At 43.2% G+C, this 23,961-nt stretch overlaps 1 protein-coding gene across 3 annotated transcripts in view; it reads right to left on the reverse strand.

Moving 5' to 3' along the window:
• GRHL1 (grainyhead like transcription factor 1) overlaps positions 1-23,961 on the reverse strand; it is a 74,256-nt gene that overhangs the window by 9,123 nt on the left and 41,172 nt on the right. The window contains exons 9-14 of one of the 3 annotated variants that reach the window (XM_084826661.1): positions 14,525-14,683; positions 11,784-11,835; positions 10,552-10,691; positions 8,555-8,592; positions 2,879-2,967; positions 1,402-1,487 (exon numbers count right to left, since the gene is read on the reverse strand). In XM_084826661.1, coding sequence (XP_084682787.1) covers positions 1,402-1,487; positions 2,879-2,967; positions 8,555-8,592; positions 10,552-10,691; positions 11,784-11,835; positions 14,525-14,683 — 564 coding nt within the window. Of the gene's footprint in view, positions 1-1,401; positions 1,488-2,878; positions 2,968-8,554; positions 8,593-10,551; positions 10,692-11,747; positions 11,836-14,524; positions 14,684-23,961 lie in introns of all 3 variants that reach the window. The other 2 variants (XM_084826659.1, XM_084826660.1) reach the window with 2 other exon arrangements.

Genomic DNA, 23,961 nt, shown 5'->3' on the forward strand with positions numbered 1-23,961 from the left:
GTGTGTCCTCTCCCCCCCTCTCCCAACACACACACACACACACAAGAGAGAGAGACGGGGGTGAGGAACAAATTTATTGTTTTACAGGTAGAGCTTTGGCAGCAAAACACTGTCCATTAAGGCTGTGTGTAGAGTCGGGGAAAGGACAGACCTTGGAAGCAAGGTCAAATCAAGGCTGCAATCCTAAACACACACACTAGGGGAAAAGCCCTATTGAACACAGTGCGACACTGCCAAGGAAACATGCATCGGATTACCCTGTGAAAGTGGCACAGATAAGGCCTTGCATCTTCGTCCCATGGTAGTACTTTCTCTCACATTATTTATATTATAGGCTTGACAATTACATGCTTAAGATGTGCTTTAAGTAGAACTTTGCATATACCTATGAGCATCAAGAAGCATGTGCAAAAAGCATCTTCATCCATTTTGAAGCATGAGGGGGTGGGGGGAGAGGGAAAGAGAGAGGGAGAAAGAAATAAACTTTACCCTTTAAAAATCGTGTTTTAAACCCTGATATTTTAGTATCTCCTTAGCAAAAAAGATCATTTGGATTAGATCAACACTACTCTATGCCTCTTGACAACAGATGGCATGCTAAGTTTTGCCTGAAGAAGGTGGTACTGTGGGACCTTGTGGTTATAGAGGTCTGTCACAAACAGGGACCATTTTCTGTGCAGACAGAAAATTAAGGCAAATAAGCATTATCCAGAAAGTTTATCTGTCAGGATGATCAGCAATGGGTAGACTCAATCTGTGGGTCTTCTGAGAGCCAGGCTAGTGCCCAGCTCCTCAAACCACCATAGGCCTCTTTGGCCCAATAACTATATTGGCTTTTTCCCTTGCTTCATCCCTCCCCACTGTGATTGATAACTGCCCTTTCCACTCCCTTAGTGAAATCTTAGATATCAAAAGTATTACACATTGCTGAAATCTCAGACATCAAAAGGCCTACACCAGGGACAGGCAACCTTTTGAGCCATGGGTACTTTTTACCATTTGAGAAATTGTTGTGGGGCACCACCACAGGTTGGCTGCCATGGAAGGAGTGAAAAAGAAACCTGCCCCAAAGGCTGAGTACAAGGCAGAGGTGTGGGGGAGGGGGTCTGAGCCCCAGCACACTAAGCAACTCCTTTGAACCCACAGTTTTCAGCACCAACAGAAACCTACTTCACAGCTGCTGATAAGAAAATGTGTTAATTCTAACAATTGGGAGTGGGTAGGGCACCTCTGTGGGTGCCAAAAGAAGTGTCTAGGGGCACACTGGTGCCCAGGGGCACCATGTTGCCTACCCCTAGACTACACCAATGCACATGGTTGGACCCCTAAAATACAGAAAAGTGGGTATCTTGTTTCTCCAACTTTTTCTTAAATTTGGTAGTAAGGGACCTTGAAACTTACAGCTTCCATTAGACCTTTCAGAGATGGAATCTTGAGCATAACTGCATCAAAGACTTCTTCTGATTCCTTTCGGACATATAACAACACTGGAACAAACAGGGTTAATAAAATCAAATTAAAAACAGATGGAAGACATTTTTTTAGCCAAGCAACAACAGGGATGCCAAAGTGTGAAGCATAATAATTTGAGTCAAAGTAATCCAGAACTAGCTCTTTAAACCCATTGTCTCCAGGCCACAAATGTTTGGTACTATGTTGACCACACGGGAATCACCCCACAGGAAAAGCTATGCCGAGGCTTAAGAGCACATGAAGTAAGGAAGTTCAGCACAACAGACAGGCTATCCTTAGTTCACCCCTCTGGATAACTGGTATCAGAGTTTTGTTTGCTATACGTGATAGCAGATATTGCACCTACAATTTAGATTATATTATACTAACAACATGTCGGTCAACAAAGGTGAATTTATGATACCAGTGCCAGACAGAAAACTTTCTTTGAAGCAAAAGTTTTCAAATGAAGGCAGAAGCAGAGGTGGGAGTCTAAAAGGATAATATGCATAGGATGCTTGAGTTCTCCATGGAAGCCATGGCTCATTCTGTGATTCACACTGGAATGGAAAAACAAGCCAACCTACCCCATCCATGTTGTGGAAAATCACATAGAAAACATGCTTTCCTTTGTGTGAACATTCCTCTAGCTCAGGGCTGCTTTTATACTCTGGATTTGATCCCCAAATACACCATGTGTAGACACAACATCGTTTCTGATGAGTGCTCACATTAAGGCATTTGCCTGCAGAACATACATGAGCAAATGTGTAATCCTTTCCCACCTGCCTCTCATATCTCTTTGGTAGTCAAAAGCTGCCGGTTATACACATGGATACCCTTCATAAAGGGCACTGAAATATACCCAGATATTCATTCCAGAGCATTAAAAAAACATACACACAAAGTGGTCCTTGGTTTGTTTCCAGGCAGTCTGAATGTGGCCCCAGAAATTGCATATTGGGGGAGATGTGATTACCCTATATGACTGAAAGAGGATATTCCCCTCTAGCACCAATTTCTCGAGAATACTGTCTGCTGTACTACCAGATCATATTTTGGATCCCTGTCTTGTCCAAGTAGTGCAGATTGTAAGCCTTTCGAGCAAGAACTGTTTCATGTTGCAGCATCAAGCACATCATACAGGGGACCTGGTTCATGTATCTGCAGGGAGCAAGCTCCCTCTGCCTATGCATGCATTCTTAAGAACATAAGAAGAGCCTGTCTGGATCAGACCAAGGGTCCCTCTAGTCCAGCATTCTGTTCACACAGTAGCCAACCAGCAGGACATGAGCGCAACAGCACCCTCCCATCCATATTTCCCGGTAAATGGTGTACACAGGCACACTCTTCCAGAAGCTGTACATGACGATTACAAAGTACAATCCAAACAGGGTTTTCTTTCCCTCCATATTAGTGGCATTACCTCTTTTTGGCTCTTCTATTCGAGACAGCTTAACTGGGCTGGCAGCAAAATCATCTTCATTTATGTAAGGCCCCCTCTTCATGGTAGAGCTGCAAGAAAACCAACCAACAATCAGAACAGTGTCCTAGCACTGCTTCAGTCAGCAGAAGCAGGACCCATCCCTAGGAGCAGTGAAGTTTCAAAGCACTGACATCAGGAAGAAACTAGCAGAGAGCCACTGTTGCAAGATCTAGTCCATTTTACAGTTAGGCGCCAATAGCCAATGTAAACAAGCTAAGAGGCAATTTGTTTAACACGCTCCCATTAACTTGTGAAGAGTTCCTGCCTAGTCTGCTGCACATTGTGAGGATCCTGAATCTAGACCAACAGATGGTGTCATAAGTGTTTTAGTGCTGACATGATGCTTTTCGCTTTCACTGGAAAACCAAGAACAACCTGACCTGTGTTTATATACTGTCTAAAGTTTTTCTCTCATCCTGACCCATCGGAAGATCACAACATGTAGTTCTATGATTAACCACTCTGGAACTCAGTGAGGTAGGTTAGACTGAGAGAAAGCAAATTGCCAGCAAATTGCCAAAAGGAATGTATGGCTGATGTCCAATATCCAGAACCAACACTCTGTTCCCTATCACCCTGACAGAATAGGAGCACTATAAAGACAGGTTGCTTACCTGCGCATTCACACATATGGGCTCTGCGCCTGCACGGAGCCTCCATTTGGGAAACTTCTAAAGCTGAGAGGTTTTTGGTGGGAACTCTCCCCCACTGTCCTACTGTGCATATTTGGGCAGGTTCCCGCCTATTCCCTCAGTTCTAATGAGACTGCCATTGCGGCCTCTGAACCAAGAGTAGTAAATCTCACCTTTGTATCAAAGGACTTTAATCGACACCGAAGCAGGGACGGTGGGTGGGTTGTGTGAATGCACAGATGACCACTTGAAGAACCATAGTTACAGATAAGCGGCCTGTCCTTCTTCTTCATGGTCTCTGTGCATCACACATATGGGTGAATTGCAAGCTCTCTTACTGGAGGTGGGCCGGTGTCCTATTGTAGAATGGATTACAGTACAGCTCTTCCGAAGGAGCAGTCTGCTCTGGACCGAATGTCCAGGTGGTAGTGTTGAATGAAAGTCAACAGTCTCGACCAAGTTGCTGCATGGCAGAGGTCCAGGATGGAAATCCTTCTCTCAAAGGCAGGGGATGTCACCATCACCCTAGCTGAGTGTGCTCGAACTGGCCCTGGAAGGCTTAGTCAGCTAGTAAACAAGGGTAATGGTTTGCACCACCCATGAAGAAAGTTGCTGTGATGACACCGATTGTTCCTGTCTCTTCCCTTCATAACATATGAAGAGGCGAGGAGATTGTCAGAGTGCCTCTGTATGGGCTTTGTAGAATGCTAGGGCTAGATGAACATCTAAAATGTATGCAATCTTCTTTCCAAATCCAAAGTTGGGGATGGAAAAAATGCTGGTAGGTTGACATGGAATTCAGATACTACTTTAGGCAGAAAAAGAATGTCTGGTCTGAGGACCACTTTGTCCCAATGAAATGTTAAGTAAGGTTCATCGATTCTAAGAGCAGCAAGCTCACTCACACATCATGCTAATGTAATTGCCACAAGGAAAAGCACTTTCCATGTTACAAGGTGTAGATCAATAGTTGCCATCAGCTCAAATGGCTTTGTAGTCAAAGCTTGTAAAACAACAGAGACGCTCCAATGCGGTACCGCTGGCTATACCAGAGGCATTAGATTTCACATCCCACATAAGAACTGCCTGACAGTCGGGTGGGAGAAACTGGAAAAACCTTCTACTGAAGGATGAAAAGCTGAGATCGACACTAAATAAACTTTAATTGAAACCAACTTCAGGCCTTTGTCCATCAAAAACATTAAAAAATGGTAAAACATTTTGAACAGAACAAGTAAATGGGTTGAAATTGTTAGCGGTAGCAAAACTCTTGAACTTACCCCATTTGTGGGCGTAAAAGCTTATCTGGCTTTCGGGCAGCATCTAGAATCCTCTGTGCCTCTGTCGGTACGGAAAGATCGGTTACCATCAGACGCAGTGTGTTCAGATCTGGGTGTCAGATCTTCCCTTGTTTTTGGTGTGGAAGATATAGTCTGAGTGGCAGACACAGATAATGTCCTTTTGCCCTGTTTAGAAGCAGCTCAAACCAACCCTGTCTGGGCCACCATGGAGTGACCAGAATGCAATCCATGTCTTCCACCAGTATCTGTCAGGATTCCCTTAGCCCCCGCTTTACTTCAACGCCCAAACATACACAGACAAGAGGCTTCAGTCTACAGCTTCTAATCCATTACTTCACAGGGTCACACAGATGCAAATTCTCAGAGACTCTCCGTCTATAAAGGAATGCCTTCAGGGGATTCAAATGGAATTTACGAGAGTTACCCACCATTTGAAGAGGGAGGCAGTCTGGCTGGCCTAACTTAAGTGGGGGAGGTCCCTCTCTTCTTGTGAGGCCTCTCTAAGCGCAGCTTTTCATGCAAGGCCAATCGGGTAGACCGTCTAAGTTCCGCCCCTGCCTTCTCTTTCTTTGCTCTGTGCCTGCATCTGGCATCTATTAGGTCATCCTCCCCAAACCCCGCCTCCTCCTGTTCACTGCCTCTCATGGGGTGTGTGTGTGAGGAGGGACCCTCATGCTCAGCCATCTGGACATTTGTAACCTGAGAAGCAGGCCTACTCATATCTGGACTAGCCTGGGAAAACACCTCCCCCATGTTTGATGGTTCTCCTTCAGAATCTGAACTGCTATCCCACTCGCTGCGCTCAGAAACACCCCTGACAATATCTTGGCTAAAATCCTCACTAATAAGGGAAACGGGGGAAAACAGTTCCCTTTTCAATGTCTGTAGGAAGGCATCACCCCGAGAGTTCTTGCTGATCCCAGCTCTGCTGCAGAAGTGTTTGCAGACGGAACTGTCCTCTGTTGCAAACAGGCCTGTTGATGGGATGCCCCAATGATGAGAAACTTTTGGTATCACCTCACTGTGAAGTTGCCACTCATGAGAAAGGTGAAAAGTAGGTCGGGTTTGAAGGCTTTGAGTGCTTCTTTTACTGCTCAGTTTGAGGATGCTGATGTGCTCTCATTTCTTCTTCTTCGACCAGTAGCTTCTTGAGGTGTCCACAATGCACCCCCCATCCGATATTGGAGGCATTGGTTGTGAGCATCTGAGATGGTGACGGTTGGTGAAACTTGACACCAATGAGTACATGGCTTGGCACCATCCACCAATGAAGGGAGCAAGCAACTGCCCACAGAAGTCGAAGGTGCATTCTCCTTGCACCTGCTGTCAGATCAAAGGCCCTGGCGAACCAGCTCTGCAGATATCACATCCAAAGGTGAGCATATGGAACGACGGCAGTAGTGGCAGCCATAAAACCCAACAGACACTTAATAGCATGTGCCTTTATGGTACAGGGCTTGCTGACTTGCCATGCCAGCCTCTGTATGGTCCCTTGATAAGTAAGCACGGCCTTTCTCTGTGTCGAGAAACTGGATCAACTGACTCAGCACCAAAGAGGACGTCTCATGGTTGACATACAATCCAAGTTGCTCGAGGACAGCGAGAGTTAAAGATAGAGAATGAAGAAGGTCTTTTCAGGATTGGGCCACAATTAACCAATTGTCTATATATGAGTAAAGCTGGACCCCTTGAAGTCTCTGATGGGTGCACACCACTGCCATACATTTAATAAAAACTCTTGGTGCTGTTGACGGTCCAAACAGAAGCACTTTGAGTTGGTATGTTCGAGATCCCACAGTAAACTGGAGAAATAGTTGACTCTGTTCGGCAGTGGCGATATGGAAATATGCATCTTTGAGGTCTATCAATGCAAACCAGCTTCCCATCTGTAATAACAGTAGAATGGCAGGTAAGGAGATCATTCTAAACTTCTTCAGTGCAATAAAGAAGTGTAGCGTATATTTTGCAAGTCTAAGATAGATCAGAGCCCTCCATCCTTCTTCGGTACAGTTAAAATATCGAGAGTAGAATCCTTCCTGAATTTCACAGAGTGGGATGGGAATTATTGTCCCTTTTTCCAGAAGGGAGGTCATCCCAAGCTTCGAGGAGTGAAGAAAGTGGGGTAGAGTGCAGGGCTCCAGAAGGAGGGAGGGCATTGAACTTGATCTTATAAACAATTTCAACGATGGTAAGTACCCATGAATCAGATGTTATTCCGATTTGATGCTCCGCTCTCTCCTGAGGTTGAGGCAAGGATGAATCCTTGATTTCTCCCTCTGACACAATCTGCATGGTGTCGACCACTGGTGGTGAGGTTTCTTGCCTCAAAGGAATCAGTGAAGTTAACAGAGGGGGTGGGGCAGGAAGGTGGATCGGCACTCCTTTGTTAGAGTCCTCTGGTTTTTTGAGGTCTTTCTTTTTCTTCTTTTTCTGGGGGTCAGACTACTTAGGCACACGAGTCTTTTTAGAAGGCTTCTTTGCCAAGGAGGCAGCAAGAGACCTCTCAGGAATTAATGGTGTCTCTGTCCTCCCTGTGGCTAGAGCAGGGACAGTGGGTGTCCTAGGCCTAGAGGTATCCACAACCTGTACCATATCCTTCGCTGGAAGTCTATTCGAAGATGAGCTTAGAGACGCTGTGGTTCCACAGCCTCCAGAGCTTTCTTCCATAAAAATGCACGAAGGCGGTCAGAGCAATTCCAGTGAACTTGTTTGGAAAAGGCGAGGCAGCGATGGCAAGCCTCTACCACATGGCTCTCTCCAAGATGAAATAAACAAAAAGAGTGGCCATCTGAGGGGCGTAACTTACTATCACACAGCATGCATTTTCTAAATGGAGCCTTCAGAGCCTGAGGTGAAAACCGTGATTGTAGATCTCAACAAAAAAACAGATAATATAAATAAAAAGAAAAGAGAGTAAAGAGTACAAAGAATAAAAGGTTTTATCTCAGGAAAAACCTTTGTCAAAAGACAAGAGTGTTCCTGATGAAGCCGCTGCAATGGCGGTCGAAGAAGAACTGAGGGAATAGGTGGGAACCCGCCCGAATATGCATAGTAGGACGGTGGGGGAGGAGGGTTCCCACCAAAAATCTCTCAGCTTTAGAAGTCTCCCGAATGGAGGCTCCATGCAAGTGCAGAGCTCATATGTGTGATGCACAGAGACCACAAAGAAGAAGAATAGGTTATTTTTATATCATAGAAAAGATACACATGTTCTTTGATGTTCGTGTGAACACACAGAGGTGCTTTATGGAGAGGCAGACCAGTGGTCAGCCCAAGTATTGCACTATTGACAAGGCTGTGTCTGTATCCACATAGTTCCAGGTCAACAAGGGCAAGAATTCTTCATCTCTGAGTGCTCCAGGGTAAGCCAGCAAGTGCAAGTCAGATGCCAGGGTGACTCAGCAGTCTTTAAATGCAGGTTCGAGTTGCTCTTAGTTTCCACCCTGAAAATCTTCTGATCTGCCTTGGGGCAGAGTGCACTTTTCACTAATAGCTTGCCAAGAGACTTAAAAACAAGGATGGGGAACAGCGTCCTTTACTCCTGACATGATTTAGAGTGATCTTTTATGGTAGACTGCACATCTTGGGCCAGATAAATTACAACTTAACTAGAACAACAAAACAAACAGCGCGCCCCATACAAACGACTGGCACCAGGATGGGAAAGTAATAACAAACCTTACCCTTCACCCTCCAGGTCGTCAGATGCAAGAGGAAAGACCTAGAAGGGAGACCCCCCCGCAAATTAGTTTTTTGAAATGTTTTAGAGCAAAATTAAAAGCTGATTAACAACATACAAAGTCCCATAGCATCACATGCCCTGTTTGTATAAGCAAATCTAGCTACTGGTAGCTAGCTCTTAGAAACCATTTTGAACTTACAATAATCTGCTACTAGTCTGCTTTGTTCCTTTCTCTGCCTGGTTTGTGCATAGTGCTAACTCATGGTATGGGTTGTTGAATTCCAGATTGTTGTGACGCGTGGACACAACTATACTAACAAACTATAGTTTGTTAACCATGAACAACCCAGAAAGAGAACCTATGGTTTGTTACTGGGTTGTGAATGGGTTGTTTAAAACATGGGTTGTTGTTGGGTGTGAACCCAAAACCATGGGTTCATGGGTTGTTTGCCAGACTACAGAGGCCACAGGCAAGAGTGGTTTAAAAAAAAAGCTGCTCTAGATGCCAGTACTACAGCACTGCAGAGGAGTTTAGGATACCAAGAGAGAGCTGGCGAACGAGGATGGAAACAACCAACCAAGAGACTAAGAAAACAAACCACAGTTTGATTGATTGCCGGAAAAACCCTGGGTACGGCAACAAACCATGGTTAACCATGGGTTAAATAAAGCATGAGCTAATGTTATGTGCAAACCAGGCCTCTTGATTCCCATATATGTGTATTTCGCCATGCTGTTCCCTACACCTGACACTGCTCTTTATCACATTCTCTCTGCCTTCAAAGTCTACAGAACCCACTCCTTTCACAGTGTTTGCCCAGTTCTACAGCCCTGCTTTTCATGCATGGACTGCTATTACTTAACTCTCCCTTAACTCCAAATGCTTGCTACTCAGCCCCCATTTTCTACCCTTTCCCTTTTGTCTCTGCCTTTTCTGTGGTTGCAGAGGCAAAGGATGTACGATATACCTCCTCGCTGCCAGCTTTCTGGTGGCAAATGAAATCCATGTCATTTCAGAGGACACTTGGGCTTCTTTGAGCTGCTGTGCTGAGACTTGTTTGGGTTTGTTTTTCTGGTAAAGTGTATCTTGTTATTTCACCCCACTTGTATTAGTGTGCTTTTTATTGTTGACTTTGTTATGCTTTTAATGCTTTTACTACTTGACTGTGAGTCTCAAGGTGCTCAGGCATGAGATGGTGGGATACAAATTTCCTAATACGTTAAATAAATGGGGAAAGCAATCCTATGGTCCCTGGGTGAGCGTTCCAGGCACCATAGGATGGCTTGGATAACCCCCTCCAGGGTTGGACACAGTGCTCTGATCTTAGAAGGGGAAGTATGAGATCCACCCCCCACCTCCTTGCAGCTGATATGGAGAGAACTGCTCCAGAAAACTGACCTTGGGGAGGGGGGAAAGGGGGAGTCCTGGTGTGCAGGGAGAGGAAGAGACCGGAGATGCCAGGAAATGATTTATCCTGATTCTTCTCTAGCCTCCTTCCCTCCTCCTCTGAAGGGCCCTTGCTAAATGGGCTGAAAGGCCCATCTAGCCAAAAGAGCAAAGATCAGAGGATGGGGAGGCAAAGACTGCCTTTGCTGCTCCTCTTGTCCTGCTGGGCAGTGCATAGGAATGTTGGAAACCTTTGAGTTCAAAGGCAGCAAAGGCACAGTTCATAGGATTGCACCCTAAATAAGTGCATCTGAATAGTTTTTGACATTTGGAACAGTGGCAGTTACAGGGTCAAATAATACTTTCCAGGGAAGAAATTGTGGTTATAGTGCTCAGAAATTGAGACATCCTCACCTCTGGCATCACAACTTTTCAGGAAAAACCTCTGGATCCCACAAAAACTGTGCACTTATAATATAAGCTGATTGCCTAGAAAGGGCCAAATTATCAGCTCAGTTGCTGCATACAATTGGACAAGAAATAGCTTTCCACTTCTTTTCCCCTTTCATTGTCACCCTCCCCCACCAAGGTAAGCAAAAGAGGAATCGTACGTGAGCTCCACGCTGAATATTGGAATAATGAACATCAGGTATAAAGAGAACTGGCTGAGTGTCAAGGTCCATAAATGGCTTGAAAATAGTGATGTCTGTACGCTTGTGGGAGGGAAGCATGGGCACTTTGACATCAGAAACTGGTGAAAAGAAAAAGGAAATAAGAGACGGTTAAAGTAGAAATATTTCATACATACGCACACTTGCACACCCCATGTTCCTTAACCCCAGCTTTCTGAGGCAGGGCCTGTTTTAAGACTTCTTGCTGAGCTCAGTAAAGTTATTCAGAGATCCTGGGATTGGATTTGAGATTCTCCCACCACTGACACAAAGAATGGCAGGCCATCTCTGCCTACTACATTATAGGTTCAAAGACAGCCGCTCATTAAATTTGTCCCATGGAACCCCTGGCCTTGTCTTTGATTCCATTTCTTAATCACACTAAACTTCAGTGTTTGTATATCATATATACTAATAATGATCTCAATTCTCCGAGTGCCATTACGTCTGTAGCCAAAAGGACACCACTGATGTACAACAGGGACGTATCAGCAGACTCAGGGAAATCCTGATGTATGCAGAAGTACAAAACGTATTTAGGAAAAAACATTCTGAAAGGGGGAAGCCCCAAAAGCAGCCCAATAAGGTCTCCACATATTCAGCAGCCATGGAATGCTGACTGGTTCTTGGGAGGAAAACCAGAGGAAAGGGGGAATGGAATGGAGTGGCTGGAAACTTGAATAGGGAATGCTCCACACTGCAACATTTTGTTGTAGGTCCTACTTGCGGTATTTTATTATGAAAGTCATCTCATATAGGGGCCCTGCTAGGGCTATAAGCAGGAGAGAAATGTAATAGAAATATTTTGATGCCCCAAGGAACATTCAGATATTCTACCAAATACCAAATCACTGTTTAAAAAAAAGAATTTACTCTTCCTCCCCCTTCTCCAGAAATGCTGTCAATGGTAGTTACTGTTTGTCAGGTGACACTGCTTTCTTTGGCACAATTATATTAACAAGTTCACCTTAGCACAGGTCCAAATAAAAGGCCCAGTTGTACCAACAGCTTTATTGCAAGCACATGTAATTTCCCTTTCAAATGAAGAGGTATTTTATGGCACAGCTTTCATTTTCAAATAAGATTTAGTTGAAATTTTCATCTAAATTAGATGGCACTTAATATTTTCTACTTACAGGCATTCAGCTGGGAGCTGGGGTCAGTGCACTTGCCTTTTCTTTTGCTTTGTTTTCGTTCTTCATCCCTGATCTTCCTCTCTGCCCCCTATCAGGTAAACAGAAAAAGATGCTTAAATGTTTTGATGGGGGTGGAGGACAGAGTCCTACCTTCTGAGGTCAACATTCCTGGTCCCTCCCAAATCAGACACTGTGGAAGTCAGTCAAGCTATATTCTCTTCACCAAGTCAACCAGAAATCATTGCATTTGAAACTGAGCCCATACATACATAATTCAAATCAAGGAAGACCTAGCAAGTGTGTTTCTTTGAAGTCAGAATGTAATGCAGAGTTACCACTTGCAATCTTTGCAGCTGTTTTGAAAGACAGTAGGCAAGGAAACTGCTGCAGCATCTCTATTTTATAACCAATAAAAAGCTTCTCATGTCAGAACAAGCCTTGTGCCATTTTGGACAAGATATTAGAAATGTATATTGTAACAAAGTACAGATTATCACTGATTGCACTTGCTTTTGTAGGATTAAAAATGGCTCCATATGCAAGTAAAACATTGATGTCCCTCTCCCTAAATGTCAAGAATCAAAATAATAGTGTTAAGTAGTTAGTTATTATATACGCAGTCAAAGCCACACAGATACAGCAACACCTTTAGGACAATTCTATACATGTCTACTCAGAAGTAAGTTCCACTTTGTTCAGTGGGATTTAGGCCTTGTAAATATGTTTAGGATTGCAGCCTTAATGTGGAATAAACTGTTTTGTCTTATTCAGAAAACTAAGTCTGAATCTACACATAGCAGTTATACCGTTATCATACCATTATTATAAGTGTTGGCACACGTGACACCAATGGGCACCAATAGCTATGATAACAGTATGATAACGGTATAACTGCTATGTGTAGATTTAGCCTAAAAAGGAATGTATTCAGGTTTGACAAGAAAAGTCATTTTTATGGGATTATTTAGATATGAGCATTTGCTACATAGAAATCCCTTCTGCATTGGAAAAGAACTGGCTGTGAGGCTTTCTCCAACATGTAAATTCAGCAAAATATATACATGTGTACTAGTCTTGCTATTCTAAAGTTCTCCATTCATTCCTCAAGTAGAGTGCACAATTATAAGTCCTGTGCTGCTCTTCGCTGGTGCAAATTGTTCATAAGAAGGGTGCTGGAAACATGAAAAGGGCATGGGGCTAGCACACTCCCTCTCCTCACATGTTTATGCTACATACTTTCATAATGCCTGAATAGGGCTAAGTAGAGGAAACTTGCCTACCCTTTTCCAGGTAAGAAGTTGGCTGGTTTACACCCCCCCCCCCCAAACAAGTCATTCTAAGTGCCTGGCTATGGAAGTACTCATTTCTTTCTTACATTTTTAAACTGCCCAATAATCAAAGTTCTCTACGTGGTGTACAGATAAATTAAAAACATAAAATAAAAGAGTAAAATAACAATAAACAACACAAGATAAAACTTAGAGATAACCAGTGGCGTAAAGTTTTAGATTAAATTACTGGCTACAGCAGGCAAAGAAAGAACCAAACGAGTTTCCCCAGAAACCTCAAACTGAAAAGATGGAATCTGATCTTGGGTGCTCCCAGACAGAGGGGTACTAGTGTTAACTATCAGAAGGCATTGTGCAGCTATTCCATCTTTCCTTCCTTAATGAAAGGAAAAAGACCGTAAGAAAAAAAAAAACTGAAGCAGCAGTGGGAAAACCTGCGATGGTTATGAGTGGATGATGACAATGCCTGGACCCCCACCCCCGTCAAATTCCTCAAATGAGGCCAGATGAAGGTGCAATAAAAGACGTGTCTAAAAGCACCTCAAGGTAGATGATGTTTGAACTGAGCTTTAAAACAAACCCATTTGGCCTGGACTTTTCTCCCTCAAAAGTGAGCAGTCTTGATTAACAAAACTTTGACAAAACAGATAGGCCTTGTTCTCTAATGTCTTACTACTTGGATTTAGCAAGACTTTTTTTTTGTTAATGGAGACAGAATTTGTGGGACAGAACGACCGCTTGACACAGGTGGTATGGAAACACCAAAAGTCACTGGGAAGGAAATCAAGTAGGCCAAAGGTGGCATACTAGATGAAGCACATTTTGTTCCTAAAAGCTGAGAATCATCACAGGCTTTCTCGTGATCAAGAGTTAGTTGTGCTAGAATCTAGTAAATTAGGTTCCATTTACTTCCAATATGTTTAATAGGACTGAGAATTCATTTCCTTTGCAATTCATAATTATAAAAGGTATCCAACATCAATTTACATCAGGACAAGTTTTTTTTTTATGCTAATGAGTTTTTAGAAAGCAAGAAAAATAATCAGAGAAATAAAACTACATTGATAATTAGCTTTAATTGGTGGAATCTACAAGACAGCTGGTCACATTTTGCATTTTGGTTGGTTAGAAATTTATCAGACACCTCATACTTCAAAAATAAGGGAGATCTAGCTGTGTTCTTTTTTCTGTTTGAAATGGAAGATACACAGTATGAGAAAAGAATGTGTGTACATGTGTGTTGCTTTGAGACTTTTCTCTTGGCATCCTTTCCCAAGTGATCTCTCCTGCACCAAGTCTGGGAATAATACTGCATTTAATTAGTCTCAAAGATTTAAAAGGTTAAACCACAAAGATGTAGAGGATTACTTTTTGCATCTATTGTAACAAATAGCATTGATTGGCTAAACTAAATGTTTGACTGAATCAGAAGACCTTAGAGAGATAACGTTCTTAAAGTCATCGTTTTACAGAGTCCTGCAGCTTTACCTTGTCACAAAAGACTTTAATCTGGCAGTAAGCTCTGTGAACAGGTTTGTTGCTCCTGTTGTTGTAGCTGTAGGTGTCAATCTGAAGATTCAGAGGAAGTCCTTTGACACCTTTCTGAGAAGAGAAGTCTGTACTGAGGCAGTTTACAGCAATGAAGACCTGAAAACAAACCAAGCATAACAATTCCCATAAGAAGCTGGACTTAATCACTTTTTTTGTTCTGCTAAAAGAAGAAAACACATCACTACTGCATTAATCCCCCAACCAGGGAGATACTTTGCAACTGCACCATTATTCTGGAATCCAAAGACACTAACAGTACAACCCTAGGCATGTCTACTCAGAAGAAGCAAGACCCATTGAATTTAATAGGATTTACTCTCAGGTAAGTATATACAGGACTCCAGCATAAGGCAGTGTTTTTCAACCAAGTTTCCACAAAATTTCACAAACTCCTACATCAAGCATTTGACTTCCCTCTTTTGTGTCAGCCAGCCACCCGCATTCCCAAAGTGGGAGCATCCATGAGTAACATGAAGAGACACAGTCTAGTCTTGTGACATTTCCAACAATGTTGAATTGGTCAAAATCAGTCTGTATTTGTGAGTGTGACAAAAATAGGTGAAGCATATGTTGTGATTTATTTACTTTATTTAGGTTTGTATGGTAGGGTGACAGTATTGCTGTCAGGTTCTGGAATGCAAGGGCTAGCCTTAATGTTAAAGCACAGTGGTGGGGAGAAAGTAACCATGACAAGTTGTGTAAAAAGCTTTCAGGGAGAAACTGAGAATGGCCTATTATTGGCTGAAATGGGGGGGGGAGGGGTTAGGGGTTCCTCACATGACTGCCTCAGGCAGTTGCTTTTGGGTGTCGTTCATGAAAGGGCAGCAAAATTTATTTATTTTATTTTTACTTCCAGGGAAAGATGCTTGTGAGATTTTCCCCCTCAGGTGCCAAAACAACTTGGCCAGCCTTGGAGAACACTTATTCATTTCATTTTAAATGATTTTTAGGCCACCTTTAAGGGTGGAATCATCTCAAGGTGGTGTACAAGATAAAAACAATACAAAACACAACAGACAAGCAATGATGTGCTATGCACCTATACCATGACTGAGGAAGGGGCTATTCTGCCTCAAGCAGCAAAACAGCTTGGGCCAGCCCTGGATGAAAACCACTGCTCTAAAGAGCCAACTTTGGGTATACTTTTTGTACACTGGCGATCAACAGCCTATTCACATCACCAAACACTGTGTTCAGGCATTCATCCCAATGCAGCAAAGGAGTTACCACATGTGGAAGTAGGAATTCACACATGTGTGGTTGATTCACAGTCACTTCAACAATGCTCACCTGGGACTCATTAAAATGACTGGATTATTTGTCTCTTCATGTAGATAGGGCCGTATATCACCATCTGGGACCTTGAACTATTACACATGATTACAACTGATTATGGGTTATGTGTTCAAGAAACATGGAGATATTGTGCCCAGAATAAAATTATGCAGTTTTTCAATATCTTTCCCATTTTCAAAACATATTTATTTTTAATACATCTTTTGAGATATAGAGGGGAAAAGGAAGGGACCTGTGCCTTGAGAGCTTTCTTACACTCAATGAGTATTAGAAGAACCACCATTTGAAACCTACTGCCATAGCACATTAATAGTACAATCCTATACATGTCTACTCAAAAGTAATTCCCATTGAGTTCTATGAGGCTTATGCCCAGGTAAGTGTGTAGAGGATTGCACCCCGTTGATATAATACAAACATAATAGCTCAGCACTACAATTGCTTCTGCATTTACCAGGGAATACACTTGCCCAACTAAGAGCAGATGCAAAGAAGTGATGTTGTTCCAACAATAAGAGATATCATGTAATTTACTGTGAGTCTTACCTAATGTTGCTTTTCTTCAGAGTAATGCTAAAAGTAAAATCATCAGCAGTGGAAGAGAGACTCCCAGTGGAACACAGCAGCTACTGCAGGTCTAAACTATGCCCTCTTCTTAACTATCTTTTTTATATATGCAGCACCGCAAAAGCTTTAAGACATACTAACAAAAGGGGAAGAAAAATGGATGCATTTCCCCAGAGCATCAACAATTCCCAATCTAAAGAAAATACTAGTTGTCCTCCTTGTAATGAGAATCCTTATAATAAGGATTATCCTTTTCTTCATCCAAGGAAGTCTAGAAAAGTAATCAACCCTTCATAGGCTCTCTTTTAATCACCTGATTTCAACTAAATTGAATTGAGCTTAATTAAATTCCCTTCCTCAGTCTCAGTACTTAAAAACAGAGTGATAAAAATCCTGTTAAAACTTACTATCCCTAAAATTATATTAAGATTAAATTCAAGATACTTAGGGAGCAATCCTATGGCTGCTAGTCAGTGGCTAGACGGCCACAGGATACGTTGGTTTCCAGGAACCGACCTTCCCCCCCTCCCGCACTGCTTCACAGGCAGCTCAGAGTGGCCCTGCACTCCATGCTCAGAAGAGGAGTGTGGAGCGGCAAAAACGGGGCATTCTGGGGCGGGGAAGGCGGAAATACCAGAATGACACAGCCACTGTGTCCTCCAGCAGCCCCTTCCCCCGCATCAGCTGTCTAGCCTCAAATGCAGGGCAGCTGAAGAGCGGAGGGGACGATCCCCTCCGCTCTTCTCCTGCCCTGCATTGGATATGCAGTCGCCTCCGAGTTTGAAGGTGGTCGCCTATCCCGGTAGGATTGCTCCCTCCATTTCTACTTCAGAATACCAAACTAAAAGAAGAATTATGACTATATCTGTTACTCCAAAAATTCTAAAGTACAAACATACATAAATATATTATCCAGGAGAGACCTGTAATCAATATTATCAATTAACCCTGTAGGGATTACAGTACCAAGCCTCAAAATCCATATTGCCTCCTTTTTTTAGTAATTTCTTTCTAAAAGGCTCTTTCCTCTTCTCCAGGGCAATCTGTTCTATCGCCCAAAATAAAATATCTCCTGCTTTATGTCTGGACTACGAAGAATGTTTAACTAGGGGCTCAGTTTCCCTTTTTTGTTTTATGTTATTAAAATGTTCTCCGATTCTTATCCTCAGCTTGTGAGTAATCATTCCTAAATACATCAAATTAAATGGACATTTAACAATATAAACCACACCTTGACTAGTACAAGTCGTAAAACTTCGTAAAAAAATACTCCCGTTGATTATTGGGATCATAAAGGACAACATCTTATACGTGTATATACAATAGGCCCATAAGGGTGATGGCCTTTAGGTGGAGTAGTACCTAATAAGGTCCTAGATAACGTTCCCCTTCTATCTCTCAGAGTGTTGCCACTGTGCACCAATATTTCCTTGATGTTATTAGTCCTTTTATAGGCAAAGACTGGTTTCTTTTGGAAAACAGATATATCTCCCAAAATATACCAATATTTCAAAATGCTTTTCTTATGGATAATATATTTATGTATGTTTGTACTTTAGAATTTCTGGAGTAACAGGTATAGTCATAATTCTTCATATAGTTTGGTATTCTGAAGTAGAAATTAAGCATCTTGAATTTAATTTTAATATAGTATCAGGGATAGTACATTTTAACAGGATTTTTATCACTCTGTTTTTAAGCATTACAGCTGTTTTTTTAAATCCCTATTGTTGGTGTTGCCAAATCTCCCCCCCCCCCAAGCCCCAAACTGTTCATCTCCTGTCTTGGAATATGGCTACCATTTTCCAGAAATTATGTGTGTGTGTGTGTGTGTGTGTGTGTATAAACACACACACACACACACATACATACACCCCCCACCCCACCCCCGAAGCATGTACCTTATTGGTGTGTGATACTTGTTTATTGTCTTATGAGCTCACGAACTTCCATAGGGCTACATTTTTTTAAAGCTGCTTTTACTAATCAAAGCTTTTAATCAAAGGAGAATGTTAAACAAGTTGCTAGATAATATTATCTTCAATAGTAGCTAGAGAAGTCTTTAGTTAAGAACGGCTGACAATTTTTTCAAATTAAGCAGTAAGCAAGACACTAACGAACAACACTACAGCTTATGATCATCCCATGAAATCAATGGGCAGTAAATTGGATTGGCAGTTAAGTTCAGGAAAAGCAAAACTACTTCACACAAGATGTAATAAAGTCATGGAAGGTGCTGCCACAAGATGTAGTGGTGACCACTAACTTAGAAGGCTTTAGCCAAATTAATGGAGGATGTGTCTATCACCATCTACTAATCATTATAGCTAAGTAGAACTATCAAGTTCCAAGGCTGTATACCTCTGAATGAAGTCCTGGGCTGGATAGGATGTTATGGGGATATCTCAGAGGACAAACAAGAGTGAAAGGCCAAAGCCCTTCTTGTGGGCTTCCTGGAAAGCATTTGGCTGGCCCCTATTGGGAAGAATCATGTTTGGAACAGAATGGGTGGAGCTGTTCTCAGTACTTGGAACTTCTGACAAGATGCATGCATGCATCATAATAGAACAACAGCCTTGCACGCACAAACTTGAAAACCATCATCCTGCTGATGAGGATGTTTTTGTGTTTAATTAAAAATCTTTACCAAATTGCTTTCTGTTTCTTGGTGTGAGAATAGGAAAAGTGCTGTGTCGAAGATACTAGCCTGTCTGGCTGCTGCTTCTACTATTCTGGAGAATAGTGCCAGAATTAATGAGGGTGGGGGAGAGAGAGATAGCAGAGTCCTTAATAAAACCCACAAGCTCATCCGCTAACTCTCCCCCCGCATTTCAGCCTCATCATGCCTCCCGTAATGTCCTAAAACCAGTAACTAAAGGGGACCAGTGCAAAAGGGAAGGTGAACAATCCTTTCTACACCAATGTGGGTTATCCAATCCAAATTCTTTATGTTTGGGGGAAGATAAATGTATAAGAGCCTCGTTATGAACAGCATCCCATCTCAGATGCATTCTCTCCCCAGTAGTTCAACACTAATATTTTGATACCTTTCCAAAGGTTCCCACTTGGCTTAGATCTCTGTTCCCCCAAATACTGGTTTCTTTATTTTAGGGGGAAAGTATTGAATCCATGTCTTAAAGGAAAATGAAGGTAGGTGATTATGCCAACGACTTCCCCACCCAAGAACCGACAGAAGAAAGAAGTATGAAACCACAAAAGTGGTTGGACATCTTCAGCCTGTAGAGCAAGATTCCTCTTTTGACAGCCTTTCTCCTTTTGGAGGGCTCTTCTGCATTCTTGGCTATCTGAAAGTTTGCTTGTTGTTTTTGAGAAGTATTTTCCATTTACCTCTTAACATGCACATTTTAAGAAGGTGGGGACTACTTGCAAGTGTTTGTGCGTGCATTAGAGCAGGTGTGTGTATGCATGATTTGAGTCCTGCCCATGCAGGCAGGTCAGAGAATTCTTGGGTGGTTACACTGACATACACAAAGTGACTACTACACAAGCAAAAAAATGCTCAGCAGACAAGAAAAGAATTGCTACCTGAATATGGAACATCGTATGCATTATAATGAATAGAGAGAAGATTCTGCACACGCAAAGCTTTAGATTCCACCCTATGTCCGTACAACGGTATTTGTTGTCAAAATATACTATCTTCCAGTATTAAGTTAGCAGTTCAAAATATACCTCAGCGTCTACAGCCTGTGTATGTTGCCTTAGTGGTTATGCGCAAGGATTTACATACATAAGCACAAGAGACAAGATGCCTCCATGTCCCACTCAGGCCTGTGACTAAATTTATCAGAAGAAATGTTCTCAGATTTTCTGGGAATATTTCTGAGAGTATTCTCTTTCTCAACCTGCCCGCAGGATTTCTCATCCCCTCAAAGTAATTCAGTGAAATGGTGCCTCCAGTTTTTATGCCCACAGGTAAAGTGGAGAATTTTATTTAATGTTTAAAGCAGGGATAGGAAACCTGTCACCTTCCAGATGTTTTGAACCACAACTCCCATAATCTCTTACCACTGGCCATGCTGGCGGCTGATCATTGGAGTTGTAGTCCAAAACATCTGGAGGGCACCAGGTGCTCTAAAGACTGAAGAGGAAGCTGAACCCCGAAGAATGAAAATTCTAGCAATTCACACTAACAAAATGTTAACAAGGCATCCCCACAATGCAAATAGATACAAAATACTACGTAACCCACATTTTTTCCTCTTTCCTCCTCATTCTGTTTTCCTTTTGTGACATGCCTTTTAAATTGTAAGCCTGTGGGCAGGGACTGTCTTGTTTTTATTGATCTTATCATAAGCCACTCTGGGAGCCTTTTTGGCTGCAGAGTGGGATTAAATACTATGAACAAACAAACAAACCTTGGCATTCATAAAACACAGTAAAATGCAATAATCTAACAAACTCCATTTTAAAACTAAATCCTTAAATGGAGCTGGGGAGGAGAGAATAATGCAGCAAGAAGAATAAAATCTAATCCAAGCAATTACTACAAGGCTTTCAAGCTACAAACACAAGGAAGGAGGAACTGCAGTCTTATGCACACTTCCACAGAATAAGCCCCATTCAGCACAGTATAACTTACTTCAGAGTAAACCTGCAGAGGATTGCACAGCTATTCTCAATGCTACACTCCCTCTTATTGAAAATGCCAAGCTTGATTGACTCATCCACATGCCTCCCGCATTTAGTTTCAGCTCAACCAAATGGGTATCTTAATAGAGGCCAAAGGTGGCAATGCCTTATTGGAATGAACCCTATGATGGAAGGCTTCTTTAAGACAATACCCTTATAGCTACATGTGCCACTCACAGCTCAAGAAAATGAAAAATAATGACTTACTAATCTCTCATTAACCCAATCAATGAACATCATGCCCACAACAAGGCCATGGGGTCATATTACAGGAAGCAGTGCAGCTTCTTCAGAGGACACTGAATAAACCACACAATCCCCAGTCCAGAACAAAGATAAATCATGCAGATTTCACTGCAGAAAAAGATGGCCACTCTTATTTGGCTTATGTCCTCTTTGGGAAGCTTTGATGTGTTTGTTTTCGGCTGCAGGGCGGGGGCGGCGTCCCTTGACATAGATGGACTTTTACTTTGCGAACAGGCTCACACTTGTTCTGGTAATAATAACAGCATTACAGCCTGCCCCAGCCTGGCACCCTCAAGAAGTTCTAGACTACAACTCCCAGAATTCTGCACCATTGGCCATGTTGGCTGGGGCTGATGGGAGTTGAAGTCCAAAACATCTGGAAGGCACCACATTGGGGAAGGTTGTCGTTGCATTCTATTTATACAGGATTCTAAGTGGTTCTAAGTGCTTCACCGTGCATTCTCTTCATAATCCCTACACCTCTAACCCTGTAAGGTAGGCCAGCATTATTATTTCATGGTACAGATGCGGGGGGGGGGGCGCCCACTGGAGCCAACGGAACAGAGGCTTGCCAAATGCCACCTAGCAAGTTCATAGCCAATGGAAGGCTTGAGCAAGGGCACTTCCTGGCTCACGGCTCACAGCTCACACTTGTAGCCACTGTAAGATATAAGAAGCACTTTTATTAAAGCTATGTCCTAGATCAGGGGTAGGCAACCCCAGTGCCTTCTGGATGTTTTGGAATACAACTTCCAGAATCCCTGACCATTGGCCATGCTGGATGGGGCTGATGGGAGTTGTACTCCAAACATCTGGAGGGCACCAGGGCACCTACCCCCACTCTAGATCACAAGTGCATCCATAACTATAGAGAGACAATGCGTGGATACCGGTGGCTATTCTACCACATGTTGGCACCTGATGTGTGTTAAGACCTTCTGATGACTTGGCAGAAGGATTGGAGCTTGCGCCAGTACTTGGTATTCCTGGGCAACTGCCAAGGCCCGAGCAAGGCCTGCTAGTGTTGCTGTTTGACCCATCCACGTGTCTGAGCCCTTGGTTAGCAGCAGCAACAGCAGCTGGGATGTTGCTCTCCATCTTGATTTTCCCACAATTTCCCAGAGCACCCAACCATAGCATTGCTCAGGAGCACTATAAGAAAAACAAAATGGTGGGTAGCTACTGCTGCTGCCATGTCAACCCATGGCTGGGAGAGTCAGTCATCCAGTTGGGGGGGGCATAGTTGGGGGGCACCCAAGAGCTTTGCCAGGATCCTCCTCTAGTACAGAGCAAGCCCTGATACAGAAAACCAAGCTACCTCCGGGTGACAAGAGTTTACCCTGGGGGAATCTGGTCATCCATATGGGCTCAAAGACACATCCAGATAGGTCAGAGAGATCTGAACTGTGCATCTTAGCAGCTGGCAGCTGCCCCCTCATCTCTCATGTTAGGTTTGTGCACAGAGGATTTCCTTGCATGGGTAGTCCAGTCCCTTCACCATTACACATGAAAACAAACCTCATTCAACTGCCTCTTTAATAAGTCATTTTCCGCAATGACCCATCTTAATTCCCAGCTACTAGTGGTGGCAGCAGGATGGTGATGGTGATGAGGTAAGAGCCTTTTCCCTATTAGATTGCAGTGACCTGACAAAGCAAATGCTCCCTCCCTCCTCTTTCAGTTTGTGTCACTTTAGCCTTTGCTGCCTTATTTCTTTCTGTGCCTTATGGCCGGAGCATAAAGAGAGCCTACGCCAAGGTAGCATGGGTGTCCCTCGCTCTCTCTCTGTGGGTGGCAAGATCTGAATGGATGACAAAACAGCAAGGAGCCAAGCCCTGACTGCTCCAGGACCAGAGCTTCTTCACAGCTCCACAGACAGAATCAAAACATTGCACAGAAACTATTGCAAGCATGAGGCTGCCATCCCAGACTGAAGGCTCTGGGCGCTAGCAACCATAAGGCATTGTGCAGCTATTCTGTCTCTTTCTCCTGAATGGATTTTCTGCAGTAAGAAAGAAGACAGAAGAAGTGGTGGGAAAACACAGGAGGGTTATGGGGGGAAGGTGATGTCTCGACACACACTCCTCCCCGTGAAACTCTGCTAATGAGGAAGGGTGGTGGCATGATAAAAGCCTCATCTGGAAGCAGCCCTGGTCCACAAGTAAATAAGCAATTCATGGAACCCTCCTTACCCTGCTCCTTAACTTGGTCCACTGCAGAGCTGGCCTAAAAGTGCCACCACCATTGAAGGTGAAATAAAGAGGAAGGGCCAGGAGGATGAGATTTATAGCCAATGACCAACAGGCCTTCCCCCTACCTGTCCCTTAGCAGCAGCTGCCAGCACTGCTGGGCTTCTTCAATCATAAGGCAGCCAAACGGTGTCAGGAGGGGAGGGATAGGAGACATCACGCTGGAGGAAAGGTTCACAGTTCTGCCTGGCTTCTATTCAGACCTGGCTTGCCTCAAGACAAGCTTTGCACATATGAACAGGATTTGGAGCTTGGTTTATGGATGTCTGCGTCTATGCACTTCTAGCAGATGTGCACTGCCTTGCCCCACTCTTGGCGGCACTGGACTTCCAATGTGTGCACACCCTCTGCTGGACATAAGGG

The sequence above is a fragment of the Heloderma suspectum genome, chromosome 1 (assembly GCF_057233095.1).
Source record: "Heloderma suspectum isolate Gila_16-S chromosome 1, 16-S_ref, whole genome shotgun sequence".
Classification (NCBI taxonomy): domain Eukaryota; kingdom Metazoa; phylum Chordata; class Lepidosauria; order Squamata; family Helodermatidae; genus Heloderma; species Heloderma suspectum.